This window comes from Trachurus trachurus (genome assembly GCF_905171665.1).
Source record: "Trachurus trachurus genome assembly, chromosome: 5".
In the NCBI taxonomy this organism is placed as follows: domain Eukaryota; kingdom Metazoa; phylum Chordata; class Actinopteri; order Carangiformes; family Carangidae; genus Trachurus; species Trachurus trachurus.
In genome coordinates this window covers 3,150,015-3,170,321 of record NC_139896.1, presented here as the reverse complement: position 1 = coordinate 3,170,321, position 20,307 = coordinate 3,150,015, and the positions used below count along the sequence as shown (strand labels likewise).

The window sequence follows — 20,307 nt, the reverse complement described above, 5'->3', positions numbered from 1 at the left end:
TTTGTGTTTGTTTTGTGTTTATTCCAGGTGTGCAACAACACGAGCGATCGTAAACACGCAGACACCATCCTGGAGCGCTACGTGACGGAGACGGTCATGAGCATAGTGACGACTTTCTTCAGCTCGCCCTTCTCCGACCAGAGCACGAGTCTGCAGGTACGACAACAACACGCAGCCTCAACCACGGCCTGAGGTCTACAGAGGACTTTTTTTTTTAAAACATGAGCATGAGCTGAGAGACAGAGAAAGAGCAGCAGCAGCAGCAGGGTTTCACCTCCCCCTGATGTCTGCATGTCACTTCCATCTTGTTAATCTTGTCGTGCCGTGTAGGTGGCCGTCAGAAAATATGTAAGTACAGACTGATCTGGTTTTAGCCTGTGTCATTTTACCCAGATAGAAAAACCAGAAACTCCACAGTCAAACCATCGTGTACAGTGATAGAATCAGTGTTGCTGTTTCCCTCTCTCCTCCTAGTGTGTGTGTGTGTGTGAGTTGTATTCGCTGTTGAGCTAATCACACGTCTCTAAGTTCAGATTTAGTTGTGATTGTTGCCATCCTGTTGTGCTGGTGTATCACTTCCTTTCTAAGAAAACACACAGGTTCCTTTTTTCTTTTAAATATAAAATCAGCAGGGTTTTTTTGCATGCTCCGTTAAAGGGATAGTTCAACATTTTGGCAAATTGGCCCATTGCCATAATCCCTATAGTCATAGCAGTAGGTTTGTTACCTTTAATTGTCGGTGCAAGCTGTTTTTAGAATGGCGGAGCAGAGCCGTGAGCTGCTCAGAGCTACGCTACGGAGGCTCATTATGGGATTTCTTGGTTTCCCTCATCAAACTCATCAAATACACAATCCAACAACTCCACAACGCTCTGGTGGACAAGTTGTGACCTGCACATTCACCACGCTATGAGATAATAACACAACGTTACCACACAGAGTTGTTTTAGAGGGAAATTCATGCAAAACCGCTGATGCACGTTCATGTAAGGGGCAGTTTTTCATCAAGCAGACTCTGTATTTCCCTCTAAAACAACTCTGTCTGGTAACGTTGTGTTATTATCTCATAGTGTGGTGAATGTGCAGGCCACAACTTGTCCACCAGAGCGTTGTGGAGTTGTTGGATTGTGTATTTGATGAGTTTGATGAGGGAAACCAAGAAATCCCATGAGCCTCCGTAGCGTAGCTCTGAGCAGCTCGCGGCTCTGCTCCGCCGTTCTAAAAATAGCGTTGCACTGACAATTAAAGGTAATGATGGCAATGGGCCAATTTTCCAAAATGTTGAACTATCCCTTTAACATCTTTTATAACCCATCGTTTAGTCTCAGACAGTAATAATCTCCTCAGTCGACTCGTTTCTGCACTATTACCTCACACGGCTCTCTAACGACAGCACTTTGCTTTCCATCATGGTACAGTAGAGTGTTTCACTTGCCTCCAGGGCTGACTGACTGTAATATGTAATAATAATAATAATAGCAATGCTTTTAGGAGTATGTGCATGATGCATCTTGATTTTTGCTCTGTGCATGTTGATTTTCCTCACTGCTTGTATCCTCTGCTGCAGGCGTCTCCCTTGGGGAAAATATTTCAGGTATTTGTTGCAATTTGATTCAGAAGGGAAAACAGAGCTGGGTGTTGCAGATTCTTTGTTGGGCCTTTTTTTATTTTTGGGTACATTTTTTCACATTGATATGCTGGATGTGTGTGTGTGTGCTTGTGGGTCTGTCTTTGTTTAGTTTTTTTTTTTTTTTTTTTTTTTCACCTTTATTTAACCAGGAAATTGACTTATTGAGAAATATCTCAGCCACAAGAGTGTCCTGTGACCAAGCCAGCAGAAACACAGTAAATGAAAAAGATTGCAGCCTTTTACATTCACACTAAAAACATCCACATAAAACACAGTGAAGCACAATGAAAGCAAGAAGAAACACAAAACTAAACACCACCACCAGTGATTAAAAGCACCAAAAGCGTAATCTACAGTGATCCAACAAAAGATAAAGTCAAGAAGTCCTGAGATCGGAGATTATACGTATTTGAGTTTTTCCAAGATAAGTACTCTGGAAACATTATTATAAATTAGAAAATACTGGGGGTGGGAGAAAAAATCGATTCACATAAATATCGCAATATCTTTTTTGACGATTTTTAAATCCTTTTTTTTTTCAAAAATCTATTTTTTTTTTTTTTTTGGGGGGGGGGGGGTGGTTTTAAATATTGTGCAATGTGCATTTGTTAGCCTTTTTTTACATACAGAGAGTACAGGTTTTGAAAAGGGTTAAAGGGATAGTTCGGGTTTTTTGATATGAATCTATATGGCATCCCCATCATCAGTTACGTGCTGTGACGGTGACTTTCCCCGGACTGCGTCCCGTGAGCGGAGTTCCGGCCTGGTTTCGGTGCTGACGAATGTAGTCCGGCTAGTTGGCTGGGGTCACGAAAATAAAGCGTTTTTCTTCTCAAAACAATATGCGTTCAAAAGAGTGATACATTTGCATCACAAAACCGTTGTCCACGAAAAAGTCTGACCTCGCAATCGCTTGGCGCTATTTTCTCTCCCTCCGTATCACTGCGTGCTGCCGCCTGTAGACGGCTGTGCGCGTTTCTATCAGCTGTTTCACTGAGTTTACTGCTCGGATAGTTCACATAAACATTTCTGATTATGACACAAGTGATGAAGCCATCCCTTGTTTTAGCACAGAGCCAAAGGGAGAGCTTTATGAACCTGATGTGATGCTGAACTTCGTCAGATGGAGTTAAAACGAGCAGACAGAGAGAGGAGGGACAGGGAAGTGACAAGCTGAAGTTAGACCACAGCTGTAGCTGTGACGGACAGGGTGATGATCAGTAATGCAGCGCAGTCCGTTATGGAAGATCTGAGGCTCCTCTGACAGCTGCAGGTGAGCCGCAGGTGAGCTGCACGTCAGCTGGCTGGAGAGTAGGCTAGTGCCGTTCTTTTTTTTTTCTTTCTTTTTTTTCCAGCAGCACTGTCCGGTGCAGGTGATGCACGCTGTCTGTCTGTGTATGTTTGTAGGTCTGACCTTCCACCATGAACTGCGCTGCAACGATCACCCACCTCTTTACCTAACTCCATCTGACGAAGTTCAGCATCACATCAGGTTCATAAAGCTCTCCCTTTAGCTCTGTGCTAAAACAAGGGATGGCTTCATCACTTGTGTCATAATCAGAAATGTTTATGTGAACTATCCGAGCAGTAAACTCAGTGAAACAGCTGATAGAAACACACAGCCGTCTACAGGCGGCAGCGCGCAGTGATACGGAGGGAGAGAAAATAGCGCCAAGCGATTGCGAGGTCAGACTTTTTCATGGACAACGGTTTTGTGATGCAAATGTATCACTCTTTTGAACGCATATTGTTTTGAGAAGAAAAACGCTTTATTTTCGTGACCCCAGCCAACTAGCCGGACTACATTCGTCAGCACCGAAACCAGGCCGGAACTCCGCTCACGGGACGCAGTCCGGGGAAAGTCACCGTCACAGCACGTAACTGATGATGGGGATGCCATATAGATTCATATCAAAAAACCCGAACTATCCCTTTAAAGTTCACTTTATAATGGAATATGTTCTATTATAGGCTCCTACAGTAGTGCAGACTAAAAATCGAGAGAATCGGCAATATCATAGAATCGCAATTTAAATCGAATCACCATCCAAAAAATCGTAGAAGAATTGAATCAGGAGAAAAGCATATCGTCCCAGCCCTAGAAAATACCAATTATTTAGTTTTCTTGTGGATGAATCAGACCAACAAAGACGAGTGTATAAATGTAAAAAAAAACAAAAACAGATTTTCACTGGGGAAGATTTGGGTAAATTGTGATTGATGGGTTTCTTTGAAAAGTAGAAAATCCCCCACTGAGTCGACATGTTGGTCTCACAACAGGTGCTGTCAGGTGTATCACAGACATCCAGAGGTGTGTGTGTGTGTGTGTGTGTGTGTGTGTGTGTGTGTGTGTGTGTGTGTGTGTGTGTGTGTGTGTGTGTGTGTGTGTGTGTGTGTGTGTGTGTGTGTGTGTGTGTGTGTGTGTGTGTGTGTGTGTGTGTGTGTGTGTGTGTGTGTGTGTGTGTGAAGCATCCAGACTGGTGGTGCTGTCGAGGACAGATGGGTCTCATTCATTTAGTCACAGGAGGTTTTTCTGTCATTCATGCCTCCAGACGTTGCTCCCAGCTTGACGCCGCTCTGTTGTGTTGTGTTGTGTCTTCTTGTCTTGTCTCGTCCTCTCAGACCCGGCAGCCCGTCTTCGTGCAGCTGCTGCAGGCCGTCTTCAGAGTCTACCACTGCAACTGGCTCGTCCCGGTGCAGAAGGGCTTCGTGGAGAGCTGCATAAAGGTGCTCTCTGACGTCGGTAAGAGCAGCAGTGTCACAATTGTTTTCACAATTAATTGATCGCAAAGATTCCTAAATAAATACCGTCACTTTCCTAAAAAATATTATGTACTGTATGAAAGTGTCAGCAGATGTGGCGCCAAAGTAAAGGTAAATGCACAGATACTGGTCCATTTACCTAACGTAGCGTGGTGGAATTGGTAGGAATTTAAATGATAGTGTGTCATTTGTAATATAAAAAAAAAAGATTAAAATTAACTTAAACATTTGATATCGATGACAATCGATGATTAATAATTGGTCATATTTTTTATAGATATTTAAAATATTTAGTTATGTATATTTTAAAGCAGAAGTAAGCGGAATGTTTGTGTTAATATAAGTCTTAAATAGTTATATCTTCTGACAACAATCACTTCTATAGAGTGTTTGGTCTGAAACACGGGTCTGTCAGTCACTCTGCTCTGCTCTGAGCCAAGGAGAAAACTTTCCTTGTATCCTACAACCTTTATCCAATGAGGAGAGAGAACGGCATAAAGGGGCAGTCCTCTCTGTGTGTGCAGCCAAGGGATGCGCGTGAACGTGGTGACGTAGGGACGAGGACGGGGACTGCTAACTCCATCTGCTGACAGGAAGTTAGACAAAACCACCGGATCGCTTACTTCTGCTTTAACTATATTTGATTTTACACATTAATAATGTTGTGAAATTAATGAATGCATAATAATCGTGATAATTGTAATACCGTGATTATTTCTCTGACAATAATAGTACTAAAAAAATCCATTATCATGACATCCCTACTAGTCTTAACGCTCACACCGACTTCTACAAAAACCCTGTCTCTAATTGAGTTTTTCTGTGTGTGTGTGTGTGTGTGTGTGTGTGTGTGTGTGTGTGTGTGTGTGTGTGTGTGTGTGTGTGTGTGTGTGTGTGTGTGTGTGTGTGTGTGTGTGTGTGTGTGTGTGTGTCCTGGCAGCTAAAGGCCGAGCCATCGCCATCCCAGTGGACCTGGACAACCAGGTGAACAACCTGTTTGTGAAGTCCAACAACATCGTGCAGAAGACGGCCATGAGCTGGAGGCTGTCGGCGCGTAACGCCGCGCGCAGAGACTCTGTGGTGACGGCGTCGCGCGACTACAGGAACATCATCGAGAGGCTGCAGGTGCAGAGAGAGCAGAAAGTTTTCAGACCCCTGCACGCTTTTCTTTTTCATTCTCTCTCTCTTACACACTGCAAAAACATATATTTGTCTTATTTCTTGTCAAAATGTCTCATTTCTAGTCAAAACTCATCTCTTTCCACTTAAAATAAGACTCATCACCTAAATTAACTTGTTTTTAGATCATTTTCACTTGTTTCAAACACATTTTCACTCGAAATAAGTAGAAAAATCTGCCAGTGTAGCAGGTTTTTTTGTGCTTGTAATAAGAAAGAAAAACTTGCTCCACTATCAGATTATTTTAAGTGAAAACATGCTTGAAAGAAGTAAAAAGTGTCTAAAAACAATCTACTTTTAATGTGATGAGTCTTATTTTAAGCATAATGAGATTTGTTTTGACTGGAAATAAGACAAATATTCTTGGTAAGATTTTGAGTTTTTGCAGTGTACAACAAGTATTCAGACCCTTCACTGTGACTCTTTGACCTTAGCTCAATTTAGCTCAACCTTTTCCAGTTGAACATCTTTGAGATGTTTCTACACCTTGAATGAATGATTGAATGAATGAATTAATTTTATTTTGTATGTGTCTAAAATAAAAAAAATAAAAAAGTATCATCAAATCATAGTATACACACAAGTTGGAAAAAGGAGTAGAACACTTTTTTTTAAAATTCCCCACCCCTTGTTAACACACAGTGGTTTATATGTTTTCATATTATTGCTAAAAATATGTATGCACAAACATCCATTTACGTATAATATATGTACATTACATAAATATCCATATGAATATAAAATGTATATATACTACATAAATATCCATATCAATATACATGTATATACTACAAACATTAAAAAATGTATAAAAAAATATATTTTCTACATAAATATCTATATAAACATCGAAGTGTGTGGTAAATTCAGCTGATTGCACATGATTTTTAAAGGCACACACTTATATAGGAGCTTATATGAGCTCCTACAGCCAGGAGAGACAGGACTGTGTTGAGGAGAAGGCTACAAGACATGAGGCCTCTATACTTCTTGAATGTTAAGACGTTTGGTTTGGAACAACCAGGCTTCAACGTGGCCAAACCGAGGAGCTGCCAAGAAGCAGCCGGTCTCTCTGGAGCTGCAGAGATCCTGTGTGGAGATAGGAGACAGTTTAGGACAACCATCATCACCGCAGCACTCTGCAGATCTGGATCGAACGGCTCGATGGAAACCTCTGCCTGAGCTGAAGTTTGAATAAAAGCAGCTACAGGACTCTCAGACTGTGGGGAAACACGACTCTCTGCTCTGATGAAATCAAGATCGAGCTGATCTCTGGTGTCAATTCGTGTCACGACCGGAGGAAACCAGCGATGACACAAGCGTGCGTGTGTCTGAGCTCACACACACGCAGGCAGCTACTTCCTCCTTTAGGACTCTGAACCGTGTCACCTGCGAGGAGATCTGAGGTTTACGAATCATATCCAATCAGCTGAATTTACCACAGGTGGTCTCAAGTCAAGATGTCGAAACGTCTTAGAGATGTTTCAACAACTTTGACGCTTGAAATTTGGCTCTGAAACAACAGCGAAGCCGTCAATATGACATTTCAGTGTTTCCTTTTTAATAAATTCAGTTTCACATCTGTCATTATTTGGATGTTTTTATTCATCTGAACTCTTTTCCTTTTGTACCCTACACTGCAAAAACTCAAAATCTTACCAAGAATATTTGTCTTATTTCTAGTTAAAACGTCATTTCTAGTCACAACAAATCTAATTCTACTTAAAATAAGACGCATCACATAAAAAGTTGCTCGTTTTTTTAGACACTTTTTACTTCTTTCAAACATATTTTAACTTGAAATAAGTAGAAAAATCTGATAGTGGAGCAAGTTTTTCTTTCTTATTACAAGCACAAAAAACTTTGCTTTCACTGGCAGATTTTTCTACTTGTTTCAAATGAAAATTAGTTTGAAACAAGTGAAAATGATCTAAAAACAAGTTAATTTTTAGGTGATGAGTCTTATTTTAAGTGGAAAGAAATTAGTTTTGACTAGAAATGAGACATTTTGACAAGAAATAAGACAAATATTCTTGGAAAGATTTTGAGTTTTTACAGTGTAATTTAAATTCCCACCAGCTTCAACAGTGTTCATGTCTCTGTCCCGGCTGTAGGACATAGTGTCGGCCCTGGAGGACCGTCTCCGTCCGCTGGTCCAGGCTGAACTCTCCGTTCTGGTGGACGTGCTGCATCGTCCCGAGCTGCTCTTCCCCGAAAACACAGACTCCCGCAAGAAGTGTGAGAGCGGAGGTTTCATATGCAAGTAAGCAACGGGGAAATATAGTATCTCTGCTAACTCTGTAGTGTGTGAGTAAGAGTGTAGTGTTGTGTAGTGTCGGCCTCTGAACCAGGGCCGGTGGCCGCTGGCATAAACACGCTATGCGGTTGTTTAGGGCCACAGCCGTTAGGTGGGGGGCCACATGATCAGAAAGGTACCGGGGTTCATCAAGTCATATAAAACATCCTGAGGTCTGCACGTGCAGCTATGAGCTTTATATGTAATGTGAAGTCAATATTCAGCTTCTTTTATCTCACATTTGAGACATTTGGTGAAAATAGAACGGCAGAATGACAACATTTGTGCTCAAAAAGCAATCTTACAAAATGTCATTTTAGACTTGTTTTCTACAATTATCTATTACTGTATTCATATCCTATTTCAAGCACCAAGACAGTTCATTCTCATGACTGAAGGAGTGTTTTCACAAGGGATTTGAAATTTTTCAAAAAGCAGACCTCAAATTTCCAGCGTTTGGCCTAAATTATTTCTTTCTACAGTGTTCTAGGACAAACTGGCCTCAGTGTGCTTACAGCGGAGGTTCTAATATTAGACATAAAACACTTGTTACATCTGCAAGTATCTTAAAAAGATACATTTAAGAAAATATGTTAAATTCGAGAAAATGGCCTCAAACCTCAGAAGGGAATAAACATGTCTGTATTCAGTTTTAAGCAGTGATTTGGTGTTTGCGTTTAGAGTGCAGGGCCACAAACAAAAATCTTGTTTAGGGGGCCACCAAAATCCTAGGGCCGGCCCTGCTCTGAACTGATGTCCATGTTTGCAGGCTGATCAAACACACCAAGCAGCTGCTGGAGGAGAACGAGGAGCGACTGTGCATCAAGGTTCTGCAGACGCTGCGAGAGATGATGACAAAAGACCGAGGCTACGGAGAGAAGGTAGGAGAAGCTGCTCCACTGTCACAAACATGGTGCCACTGAATATATAATGTGCATTGTATACTGTTAAGTACAGTAGAGCTGCTGGAAATTATCGTTTAAAAGTTTTTTGCATTGATTTAGTAGGAATGAAATCTTTTTTCTGCACATATTTTGAAGAAGAGCTGTTTGTAAAACCTGAATTGAACAGAAAAGGAGCAAAGTTGCAAACTCTTAACACAAAAAGCACATACTATATGTTGATGAAATTGATGTTTTCATGTAGTTTTATATCATTTAAAGGGATAGTTCAACATTTTGGCACATTGGCCCGTTGCCATAATCCCTATAGTCATACCTTTAATTATCAGTGCAAGCTATTTTTAGAACGGCGGAGCAGAGCCGTGAGCTGCTCAGAGCTACGCTACAGAGGCTCATGGGATTTCTTGGTTTCCCTCATCAAATACACAATCCAACAACTCCACAACGCTCTGGTGGACAAGTTGTGACCTGCACATTCACCACGCTATGAGATAATAACACAACGTTACCACACAGAGTTGTTTTAGAGGGAAATTCATGCAAAACCGCTGATGCGCGTTGCCTTCAGGGACAGTTTTTCATCATCAGTCTCTGCATTTCCCTCTAAAACAACTCTGTGTGGTAACGTTGTGTTATTATCTCATAGCGTGGTGAATGTGCAGGTCACAACTTGTCCACCAGAGCGTTGTGGAGTTGTTGGATTGTGTATTTGATGAGTTTGATGAGGGAAACCAAGAAATCCCATAATGAGCCTCCGTAGCGTAGCTCTGAGCAGCTCACGGCTCTGCTCCGCCGTTCTAGAAACAGCTTGCACCGACAATTAAAGGTAACGGACCTACTGCTATGACTATAGGGATTATGGCAATGGGCCAATTTGCCATAATATTGAACTATCTCTTTAACAACATAAGACAGATGCATGCACACACATACTGTACACACACATACACACACCCTAACTGCCATGAGAACTCTTATTTTGAAGGCGCTCAGCTTGTCACATTCACCTGAGCTGCCTGTCAGTGAGACACTGAACTAACATGTGATGCTGTATCAGTGACCTCAGCTTCAGCTTCTCCTCCTAACTAAACCTCCTCCAACCTCTGCTCTCTTTCAGCTCAGGGCCTTTGATGATGAGATGGATTTGCCTAAGGTTGTTTCCTCTTTTTCTCCTTGTTCTCTCTCTCTCCATCATGCCTCTCTCTGTCTCTCTCTATCTCTCTCTCGTTCCTCTGGTCTGTTGTGTCGTCTGCGTAACCAGTAGTACAGTAGTTGCTGTGTAGCTGTAATAGCAGCTGCTGTGTGTTGTGTAGTTGCTGTGTAGTTGTAGTTGTTAGCGGGGGCTCCAGGCGCAGCTGGTAACAAGTAGAGGGAAAGGCCTGGTTCTGTCTCTGTCACACCTGCTGCATCTATCTATCCACCATGAGACTGTGTAGAGTCAACTGACTGAAAAATGGTGAGAGAGAGAGAGATAGAGAGTTAGAGATGTGTGTGTGTGTGTGTGTGTGTGTGTGTGTGTGTGTGTGTGTGTGCTGCTGTGGCTGCATGTTGCTCAACACAGTTGTTTATTTTAATGTCCAAGGTGAGTGAGTCACTCGATGGCTGGGCGAGCTGCCAGTGTGTGTGTGTGTGTGTGTCTGCTCTGACATTTACTGTACTGTACAGGCCCCTGAAGTGTCCACCACATCCAGAAAGAGTCATTTTATAACTTTTAATTTAAGATTTTCAGGTTGTTTTTTTCAACACGTTACACATGCAGCATGAAAACTGAACGGTCACCAAGCACAGACTTATTATACCAAGGACAAAAGAACTGTCTAATAAGATTCTAAATCAATCAAATCAAATAAACTTTATGTCCCGACGGGGAAAACAAAGTGCTGCAGAGTCAGACAGAATAAAAAAAAAACAAAGCAAAACATGAAAAACATTGTAGACAAACAATATTAGACAGAGGGGGACAGAGTAGAGCGCTGGCATCTGAGACATGGTCATCGCTCAGTTGGTGCAAGTTGCTTAACTTAGGAATCATACTAATGATAATAGGCTAAAATAAAAGTTATATAGAATTGCACATGCACGGAAGGAGAAATAGTGCTGTAGTTCCAGTTAACAGCTTGGTTCTGCCACAAGTAGCATTGATATAGGCTGGTGCAATAATATAATACTAATTAAGATAATAAAGCTACTGTATAAAAGCAGTTTGATTTCACCATATGCAGAACAAAAAGTCTACTTGTGACATACAGTATTGTAACTTTTTGCAGATGTTTTTTCTGCACGTGCACATGCAGCATGGAAACCAGTAACAGATGTGAGAAGATACTGTAGGTCATCAAGTCCAAACTTATATAAATGACAAAAAAAAATCCCCCGACTCATTAACAAAAGAAGATAAGATAAGATCAGAGAGCATAGATGAAGGTTGGTGCAAGTTTTATTTAAAAAAAATCAAGCTAATAAAGCTATAAAAGCGTCAGTTTCACTTCCACCGCTCTTCTTCTCCTTCATCTTCCGTCTTGTTCTAATCTGGGGTGTTTCCCCTGCGTCCTCCTCCGGCGCCATCGGGGGGCGCTGTGGCCGTGTGTTAGTGTTGTGTAGTTGTGTAGTTGTTGTACATGTGGGTCTGAAGTGAAGGTGTGGGGCTGTGGCAGTCACTGAGGCTGTGTCCTAGTTTTCCTCCTTTTCCCTGCGAGCGAGCTGCACGATTCCTGGGCGGCTGCCAGCGCCGGCCGACGTTACATAACAACCAGGCTTTTTTTTCCTCTTTCTTTTTCTTTTTTTTTTTTTTTCTTTTTTCTTTCCTGGAACTCAGCCGCTCTGCTGATGTGTGACCTTCAGCAGTAATTGCCAATAAAAGTGTGTGGAGGAGCTGTTTACCCACACTGCCGCTGTTTGTGTGTGTACCTACCTGTGTGTAAGTGTATGTGTGTGTAAATGCAAGTTGTGTTCATGAGGGTAAAATAAAAATAAAAAAGGGGGCGGGGTGGGGGGTTGGTGCAGATCTACACTGCAAAAACTCAAAATCTTTCCAAGAATATTTGTCTCATTTCTAGTCAAAACTAATCTCTTTCCTCTTACACAAGACTCATCATCTAAAAATTAACTTGTTTTTAGATCATTTTCACTTGTTTCAAACAAATTTTCACTTTAAATAAGTAGAAAAATCTGCAAGTTTTTTGTGCTTTTTACATATTTCAAGTGAAAATATGCTTGAAAAAAGTAAAAAGTGTCTAAAAACAAGCTACTTGTTAATGTGATGAGTCTTATTTTAAGTATAATGAGATTTGTTTTGACTAGAAATGACATTTTGACTAGAAGTTAGACAAATATTCTTGGTAAGATTTTGAGTTTTTGCAGTGTATTTGCATGAGAAAGAGAGAGAGAGAGGATCCCTACACACCTGTTGAGTGTTGTATGTATCTGTGTCTGCTCATGAAAAGCAGCTAAAAGTGTCAGTTGGGTTGAAACCTGTTTCTCTCACCCCCTTCACCCCCCCCTCACCCCCTCACCCTGCACCAATCTTCTCTCTCTTCCTCTTTGCTTCATTAAATCACTATGACACAATTCCTCAACTGCTACAAATAGCAAATACCCTCTCCCCCCTCCTCCCCCTTCCTCTTCAGTTCACACCCTCTCTCATATGGATGCAAACACACACCCACTCTGTGTAAAGTTAATGAAGTTGGCTGTGAATGTTTGCGTAGGTGTGATATGAAAGTGCGTAGTTGGCTCCCGTCTCTTCTTCTTTTTCTTCTTTTTCTTGTGTTTCTGTTTGACTGAAGCAGAAGCAGCAGCAGCAGAAGAAGCCGCCGCCGCCTCAGGTGAATCAGAGCTCGTTCTGCAGGAAACGCCGGTCGGTTGTGACCTATGCGGGTCAAATGAAGTCGGTCGTTTCAAACGGCAGTAGCAGAAATTAGCACAGCATTATTATTTCATTATATTTTTTATATTTAATAGTAAATCCAGAAAGCAGGAGGTGTAGTTCTGACCTCCTCTCCTCTCCAGTGCGTGCACAAACCAGCCGGTTGCTAAATGTCAGCCGTGATTATCAGTAGAATTCATTGCTCTTTGCCTGTCAGTTATGTAAGAGCAGTTCAGGATACACAGTGTCAGGGCTCTCCTCCTCTTTACCTGCTCTCCCTCTCTCCCGCTCTCTCTCCCTCTCGTGTGTGTGTGTGTGTGTGTGTGTGTGTGGTCTAGTCAAAGCTGTTATGCAAGTCGTCCATGTTGGGAAAAAAAAAAAAAAAGAAAAAGTCATGTTTCATCCCTTTCACCTCCCTGTTTTTCTTTTCTTTTTTTTCTTTTTTTTCGCTTGGCAGCTTCTCAGTGGACGGATTAAGAGGAAAAAAATCTTCTTTTTTCTGGATTTTTTTTTAGATTCTCAGGATAGCATCTGGTATTTATTTATATACTGTATATATTTATTTATTTATGTATTTTTTTTATGTTACTCAACAGTTTCCTCCCACATGCACAGCAGCAGCAGCATTAGTGAGCGTTGCCCTCTCTGCTCCAGGACAGACGTTCATGTTATAGCTGTGGTGTAGATTAGAAGAAGTAGGTCAGCTGCTGCAGTGAAGATGACAGAGCAAAGAGTCTTTTTGGTTTAATTCCTGCTGCTCGTCTGCACACCAGAGGCCAGCGAGTGGTAAACCCCAGCCTTCATGTCGTGTCATGTCATCCAGCGGTGGTTTTAAACATGACTCAGTGTCAGTGTCTGCAGAGACATGTTTTATTTACACACAACAACAAAAAACCCACCTAAACATGAAAAGAAATGATTTCTCTATGTGCATGCGTGTGCACATTTCAATAATTTCTCTCTTGTGGAAGTGAGAGGAGTGAGACTTGACTGATCAGGGGTTTTTCTTTTTCTCTTTCATTTCATTTTCTTCTTTTTTCTTTTTTCTTTTTTTTTGGTTTTGCCCCGGGGAGTTTCCAGTTTGGTGGAGTTGCACTGTAGTCGGGGCGGATGTGGCAGCAGCGAGGGGTTTGCTCTGCGGTGTCTGTGGTCAGACCGGGGGCGATTAGCTGCACATCTCTATCTGATCTGCACCGGGGCTTTGTGGTTCGATGTGGAGGAGGAGGAAGATGCTGCTGCTGCTGCTCCACTTCTTTCTCCCCCTCTCCCCCCTCCTGACCTGCTGCTGAACTCTGCCCCACTGCGCCACCATCGTTGTCTTCAGGTGGAAACAGCTCAGTCACACTCGCAGAGACAAAAAGCGACGCTGACATATTTTTTTTTTAAAGAAACATAAGAAATCCTGAGTTCTAGTAACGATACATAAATTATGTGTTCTGTTCTTTCCCTTTCGTCTGTCTCTCACACGTCTTGTCTGACACTTTCTCTTTTCTCGGTCTCTGTCACTCTCTTTTGCCCCCACATGAAATTCTCATATTCCCTTCAGCAGCAGCAGAGAGAGAGAGAGAGAGAGAGAAAACACGCATCAGTATTTTTTTAAATTCTTTATTGCATCTGAAAAGCATGAACTACACTGCAAAAACTAAAAATCTTTCCGAGAATATTTGTCTCATTTCTAGCCAAATTGTCATTTCTTGTCAAAACAAATCTCATTATACGTAAAATCACATAAAAAGTAGCTTGTTTTTAGACACTTTTTACTTCTTTCAAGCAGATTTTCACTTGAAATAAGTAGAAAAATCTGATAGTGGAGCAAGTTTTTCTTCCTTATTACAAGCACTAAAAACTTGCTTTGACTGGCAGATTTTTCTACTTATTTCAAGTGAAAATGATCTAAAAACAAGTTCATTTTTAGGTGATGAGTCTTATTTTAAGTGGAAAGAGTTTAGTTTTGACTAGAAATGAGACATTTTGACAAGAAATAAGACAAATATTCTTGGAAAGATTTGGAGTTTTTGCAGTGTAGTCTTAAAGGAGGTTTTTTTGCAGCACGGAAATCATGTTTATGTTTAGATTTAGTGTTTTGGCCTGTTGCTCCAGCCACCACAATCATCCAATCACCAAGTCGGGAGCATTTCAGCATCATCCAGGTTGCCAGTTCCCACTGAGCTGCAGCTACAACAGTCATTGTGGATTATGTCGTATGACGTTAGCAACATTAAAAGACCTTGCTATGAAAACCAGGATCTGCACAGGAGGAGATGAGTTTGAAAGATGGAGAAGAACTTGAGGACAGATGTCGGACTCTGAGCGGCTCATTTTCTTTCTTGAGCTTTTTACACAATAATCAGTTTCCCCGGTGCATATTTACAGATTTATCTGCTTCATTTCCTTCTGTTACTACGTCGTCACTGCTCCTTTAGTGTTTTGAATTTGACTGCAGCTACAGTTTGTCCCCAGTCTGACACACAGCTCCTTTTAATGTTCATCATCGTGTGAGAGCTGCAGGGACATCCTGTGTGGACGTACGTCCTCAAACATCAAACAATTCAGCCGTTCTTTCCAAGAATATTTGTCTTATTTCTTGTCAAAATGTCTCATTTCTAGTCAAAACTAATCTCTTTCCACTTTAAATAAGACTCATCACCTAAAAATTTACTTGTTTTTACATCATTTTCACTTGTTTCAAACAAATTTTCACTTGAAATAAGTAGAAAAATCTGCCATAAACGTAGCTTGATATTGTGCATTCAGTACTAAGCTTTTGAAAGAAAAACCACGAGTCCTGTCTAAATTACGGGTTCATTGCAACAGGTGATTCACATGCTCCAAGCTCCACTGTGTGTAATACATGTGCGGGACCGGCACCGGCTCTCCGCTGCTTCTTCACTTCACAGAAAACTTGCCTGATGAAGGTCCGACCGAAACGTTGCTTTAATAAATTAATTGAGAGTGAGACAGTATGCGGGAGCTTCTTCTGAACTCTGTATTTTGGGTTATGCCCTCCTACGCACCTGCATCTTCTGGTGTGCTGAGACCCTTCACTTACTTCACAGAAAACTTAAAACCTCTCTGCGTTCTGGATTAAAGCAGAATATCCTGAGATCGCCACAAAAGCACTGAAAACCTGCTTCCATTACAAACCTGTTATGTTTGTGAAGCGGAGTTTTCTGCAGCGACAGCAGCAAAACGAGATGACAGAGTAGACTCATGGCTGATATATTATTATTATTATTATATTATGGTGAGTTGTAACAAAGAACGTAAATGTAACAGAAAACCATGAAACCGTCCACAATCGCGGTAAAAATGGCCACCAGTGAACGGTCCGCGGGGATAAAAAGGGGCCACGGACCCCCTGTTGAAAACCTCTGTAAAGTTTACAGTAGTTGAATCAGGTTAAAGATGACGGCCGACGTGTGACCGATGTAACTGTAAACACACACAGTGAGTAATGTCTGTCAACTGAATGGTAATCCTGCAGACTAGCTATTCAAAATGTTCTTTTTACACGACTCACAAAAAGTTAGGGGATGTTTGGCTTTTTGGATTAAATTTCAGAATGCACCATAAATGCTCTATAGCTAACCGTTACAGGTGAACTTCATTTAACTTTCTCTAAACTTTTGAATGCACACATCCATGTCCACATGACCAGAAGACCTCTGTAAAGTTCAGTTTAATCAGGTTCAACACGACGTGTGACCGATGGAACTGTAAACACACACACACACACACTTGTCGTTATACATTATAAACAACGGCCTCTTGCAGGGACAGACACAGACTATATATGGACACCAGCTACATACTATAGCTGATAGATACTGTACATCGTGTCCAACTGTAAAAGTGTGTCACTGTTTGTTATTCTCTCTCTCTCTGTGTGTGTGTGTGTGTGGGGTGACAGATGGCGGCTGTAAGCTGCTGCTCTGTGTCACTGGTTCAGTGGCCTGGTTCCTTTTGGGGGTGATTATGTAACTCTAACCCCATCGCCCCTCTCCTCCCCCCATCCCCCTCTCCCCCTCCTCTGCCCCTCCTATAGTGTGTCTTTTTACATAATGCTTTAAGTGGAGCGCTGCCTTTTTTTTTTTTTACCAGTTTCCTCTTCCCTTGGTGGACACACACACACACACACACACACACACACACACACACACACACACACACACACGCACATGCACATGCACACTGTTGGTAGATGTAGTGAATAAACAAGATGTAGAAAAAGACTAGTAGAGTATATAACTTCAGTAGAACCAGTGGTTTATAGTCTAATTTGTTGTAGTGGGTATACTGACACTGTTCATACCTGTATCATAGACTATAGTTCAATAGTTTTGTTGTATAGACAAGGCAGCTTTATTTATATAGGCTTGTGCATTTCATACCAAGGGGAAACTCCATGTGCTTTACATAAAAAAAAAAAATTTATCCGGAAGAATAGGAATTGGAAAAACAACAACATAAAAACCAATCTATAATCCAATTTTTAAGAATTAACATAAAACCCAAATAGTAAAAATTGGAAACATTAAGCATAGGCCTACAATTACAAGCAAGAAAAAAGAAAAGTACAGGAAATATATATAATAAAATAAAAACTAGACTAAACTAGAGCATAAAATATGAGCTTGCAGCATGATATATTGATTTATAAGAGGTCTTACAGTGGAGAGATTTAAAGATTTAAAGATCTTTAGAAGAGCTCAGCCATAGGCACATGGATAAAGAAATGTTTTTAACCTGGATGTCAAAGTGCTTAGAGTTGGGGCTGATTTCACCAAATTTGTACTGGGTATATTGAAATATTTATGCATATTTTTCAGTGGGTATATACTAAGTATACCTGAGTATCACAGACTACACCACTGAGTAGAGCTATAAGGAGTCAGCAGGGTGTTGGAGTCAATGTGCAGTGAAGAGGAGCTTCCCCTCCACCAACAGAGAAACTATTCATCAGTTATTTAATCACAATGCAGAGTACTCATCATGAGACGCGTCACATCGCCTAGCAACGGCCGCGTTATCTACGAGGAAGATGTTTTCTGAAGCCGCTGCCTCTCGGTCTCTCTCTCTCTCTGCTATCTCTATCTCCAAGGCCGCTCTGCTTCTTCTCACATAACAGCACCGGGTTAAATGAGCGTAAACAAAACACAACACTGTTTTTCCATCAAGCTACGAAGGTCATTTAAAAACCGACATGATGATATGATGATTGTTGTTATGTGTTTTAATCGTGTTCATCTCTCAGACTGACAACGGTTCCAGTGTGATTTCAGGTTGTTTTCAGTTTTTTTTCTTTGTTTTTCCTCGAAGGTTGAAAGAAAAGTTTCAGACATTGTGGGAAGCTGTCTTGTTCTCTGTCTCTCTCTGTCTCTCTGCACTGCAAAAACTCAAAATCTTAGCAAGAATATTTGTCTTATTTCTAGTCAAAACAAATCTCATTATACCTAAAACAAGTATATTCATACATATACACACATTATACATAAAAAGAGGCTTGTTTTTAGACATTTTTACTTATTTCAAGCCTATTTTCACTTGAAATAAGTAGAAAAATCTGATAGTGAAGCATGTTTTTCTGTCCTATTACAAGCACAAAAAACTTGCTTTCACTGGCAGATTTTTCTACTTATTTCAAGTGAAAATGTGTTTGAAACAAGTGAAAATGATCTAAAAACAAGTTAAGTTTTAGGTGATGAGTCTTATCTAAAGTGGAAAGAGTTTGGTTTTGACTAGAAATGAGACATTTTGACAAGAAATAAGACAAATATTCTTGGAAAGATGTCGAGTTTTTGCAGTGTGTCTCTCTCGTCTCCTCACAGTCGACCAACAGATACGTACACGACTACCTGATCTCCCTTTGCACTTAACTGAGTAGATGTAGTTAGTTAGTACTTAACACCGGTGTCTCCTGTTGCACTGACGCTGCAGTTCTCCTTTGCAAATGAATATAAATGACATGTAGAAACACCCACACAACTCATTGTCTGAGTCTTATACATTTATTGTCCCTGTGGCGGGGAAATTTGTCTTGGACTCTCTCTCCGTCTGCATTTCCACAGAAAATAACATGAAAACAACACATGCTCTCATTCACACAGACACACACACACACAGAGTTGCTGACACATAGCTACGTACGTAGGTTAGGTATTGCACAACCCACACTATCCATTCATATATCGTATAGAATGACATATTGCACAACAAGCCTTATACTGTAGCCTTTGTGTGTTGCACAACCGCCCACTCGTTAGCTATGGTGAGCTTTTACAGATCTTGGTAGTTGGAGGTAATTTTACATTTTGGACAGAGCCAGGCTAGTGGTTCCCCCTCTGTTTCTTTCTGTTTGTGCTAGGCCCAGTATTTGCCATATTGAACTATACACTGCAAAAACTCAAAGTCTTTCCAAGAATATTTGTCTTATTTCTTATCAAAATGTCTCATTTCTAGTCAAAACTAATCTCTTTCCACTTAAGATAAGACTCGTCACCTAAAAATTACCTTGTTTTTAGATCATTTTCACTCGTTTCAAACAAATTTTCACTTGAAATAAGTAGAAAAATCTGCCAGTGAAAGCAGGTTTTCTGTGTTTGTAATAAGAAAGAAAAACTTGCTCCACTATCAGATTTTTCTACTTATTTCAAGTGAAAATCTGCTTAAAAGAAGTAAAAAAGTGTCTAAGAACAAGCTTCCTTTCATATGATGAGTCTTATTTTAAGTATAATGAGATTTTCTTTTGACTAGAAATAAGACAAATATTCTTGGTAAGATATTTGAGTTTTTGCAGTGTATAAAAGCTGTAAAAAAAACAACAACAACTTCTTATTCACTTGCAGCAAGAAAACAAATGAGCTCATTTCCCAAAATGTGTAACGACTCATTTAAAAAGAGAAACTTTGGAATCGAAACGAAGGACAAAAAGCAGAAATCAACAGCAAAAAGCAATAAACGGGAAGCTGAAATCATAGTGGACTTGTCCTTTAAGATATTGTCAGTATGAATAGACAACACTGTACCTGTCTCTGTCTTCTGTCTCCTGTCTCTGCTCTCTGAACCTCAGACACGGTGCACACAGTGTTTCTATCATGGCAGTGAATGCATGGCAGCTCACCCACAGCACAACCTTTGCATGGCCACTTTTAAACAGCTCAATAGCTCCATGATGTGATAATTAACCTGAACAATTGCCCCTCTTTTTTTTTCTTCTTTTTTTCTTCTTTTTTCTGTGCTGCATGAATACTAACCCTGTGTTTGTATCTGTTGGACGCCACTGTGCTCACTGCGCTCCTCACTGCACCCAGCAGCTGGATCAGAACCAGCCTGAGAAGCTGTTGGAGGACCAGAAGAGGGTAGGTACTGACCACAACAACAACAATAACAACAATAAGAACAATAACAACAGCAGCAGCAGCAGCATGGCCGCTCACTAATAACACTAATACCACCACAGACAGGACCTGACCATCCCTTCTGACATATCTGCTAAACCTTCAGCCCAAAGTTTATCATCATTATTAGAATCAGAATCAGCTTTGAAGACGTTTCATTAAAGGGATAGTTCAACATTTTGGCAAATTGGCCCATTGCCATAACCCCTATAGTCATAGCAGTAGGTTCGTTACCTTTAATTGTCGGTGCAAGCTATTTTTAGAACGGCGGAGCA

The 20,307-nt window shown here is 40.8% G+C and overlaps 1 protein-coding gene across 3 annotated transcripts in view; it reads left to right on the top strand.

Annotated features, from left to right (window-relative positions):
• Nucleotides 1-20,307, top strand: part of LOC310986440 (inositol 1,4,5-trisphosphate-gated calcium channel ITPR1) — a 152,207-nt gene that overhangs the window by 71,350 nt on the left and 60,550 nt on the right. The window contains exons 34-40 of one of the 3 annotated variants that reach the window (XM_083972346.1): nucleotides 28-156; nucleotides 4,253-4,373; nucleotides 5,334-5,518; nucleotides 7,687-7,835; nucleotides 8,638-8,749; nucleotides 9,888-9,926; nucleotides 19,946-19,993. In XM_083972346.1, coding sequence (XP_083828472.1) covers nucleotides 28-156; nucleotides 4,253-4,373; nucleotides 5,334-5,518; nucleotides 7,687-7,835; nucleotides 8,638-8,749; nucleotides 9,888-9,926; nucleotides 19,946-19,993 — 783 coding nt within the window. The remainder of the gene's footprint in view (nucleotides 1-27; nucleotides 157-4,252; nucleotides 4,374-5,333; nucleotides 5,519-7,686; nucleotides 7,836-8,637; nucleotides 8,750-9,887; nucleotides 9,927-19,945; nucleotides 19,994-20,307) is intronic. The other 2 variants (XM_083972344.1, XM_083972345.1) reach the window with 2 other exon arrangements.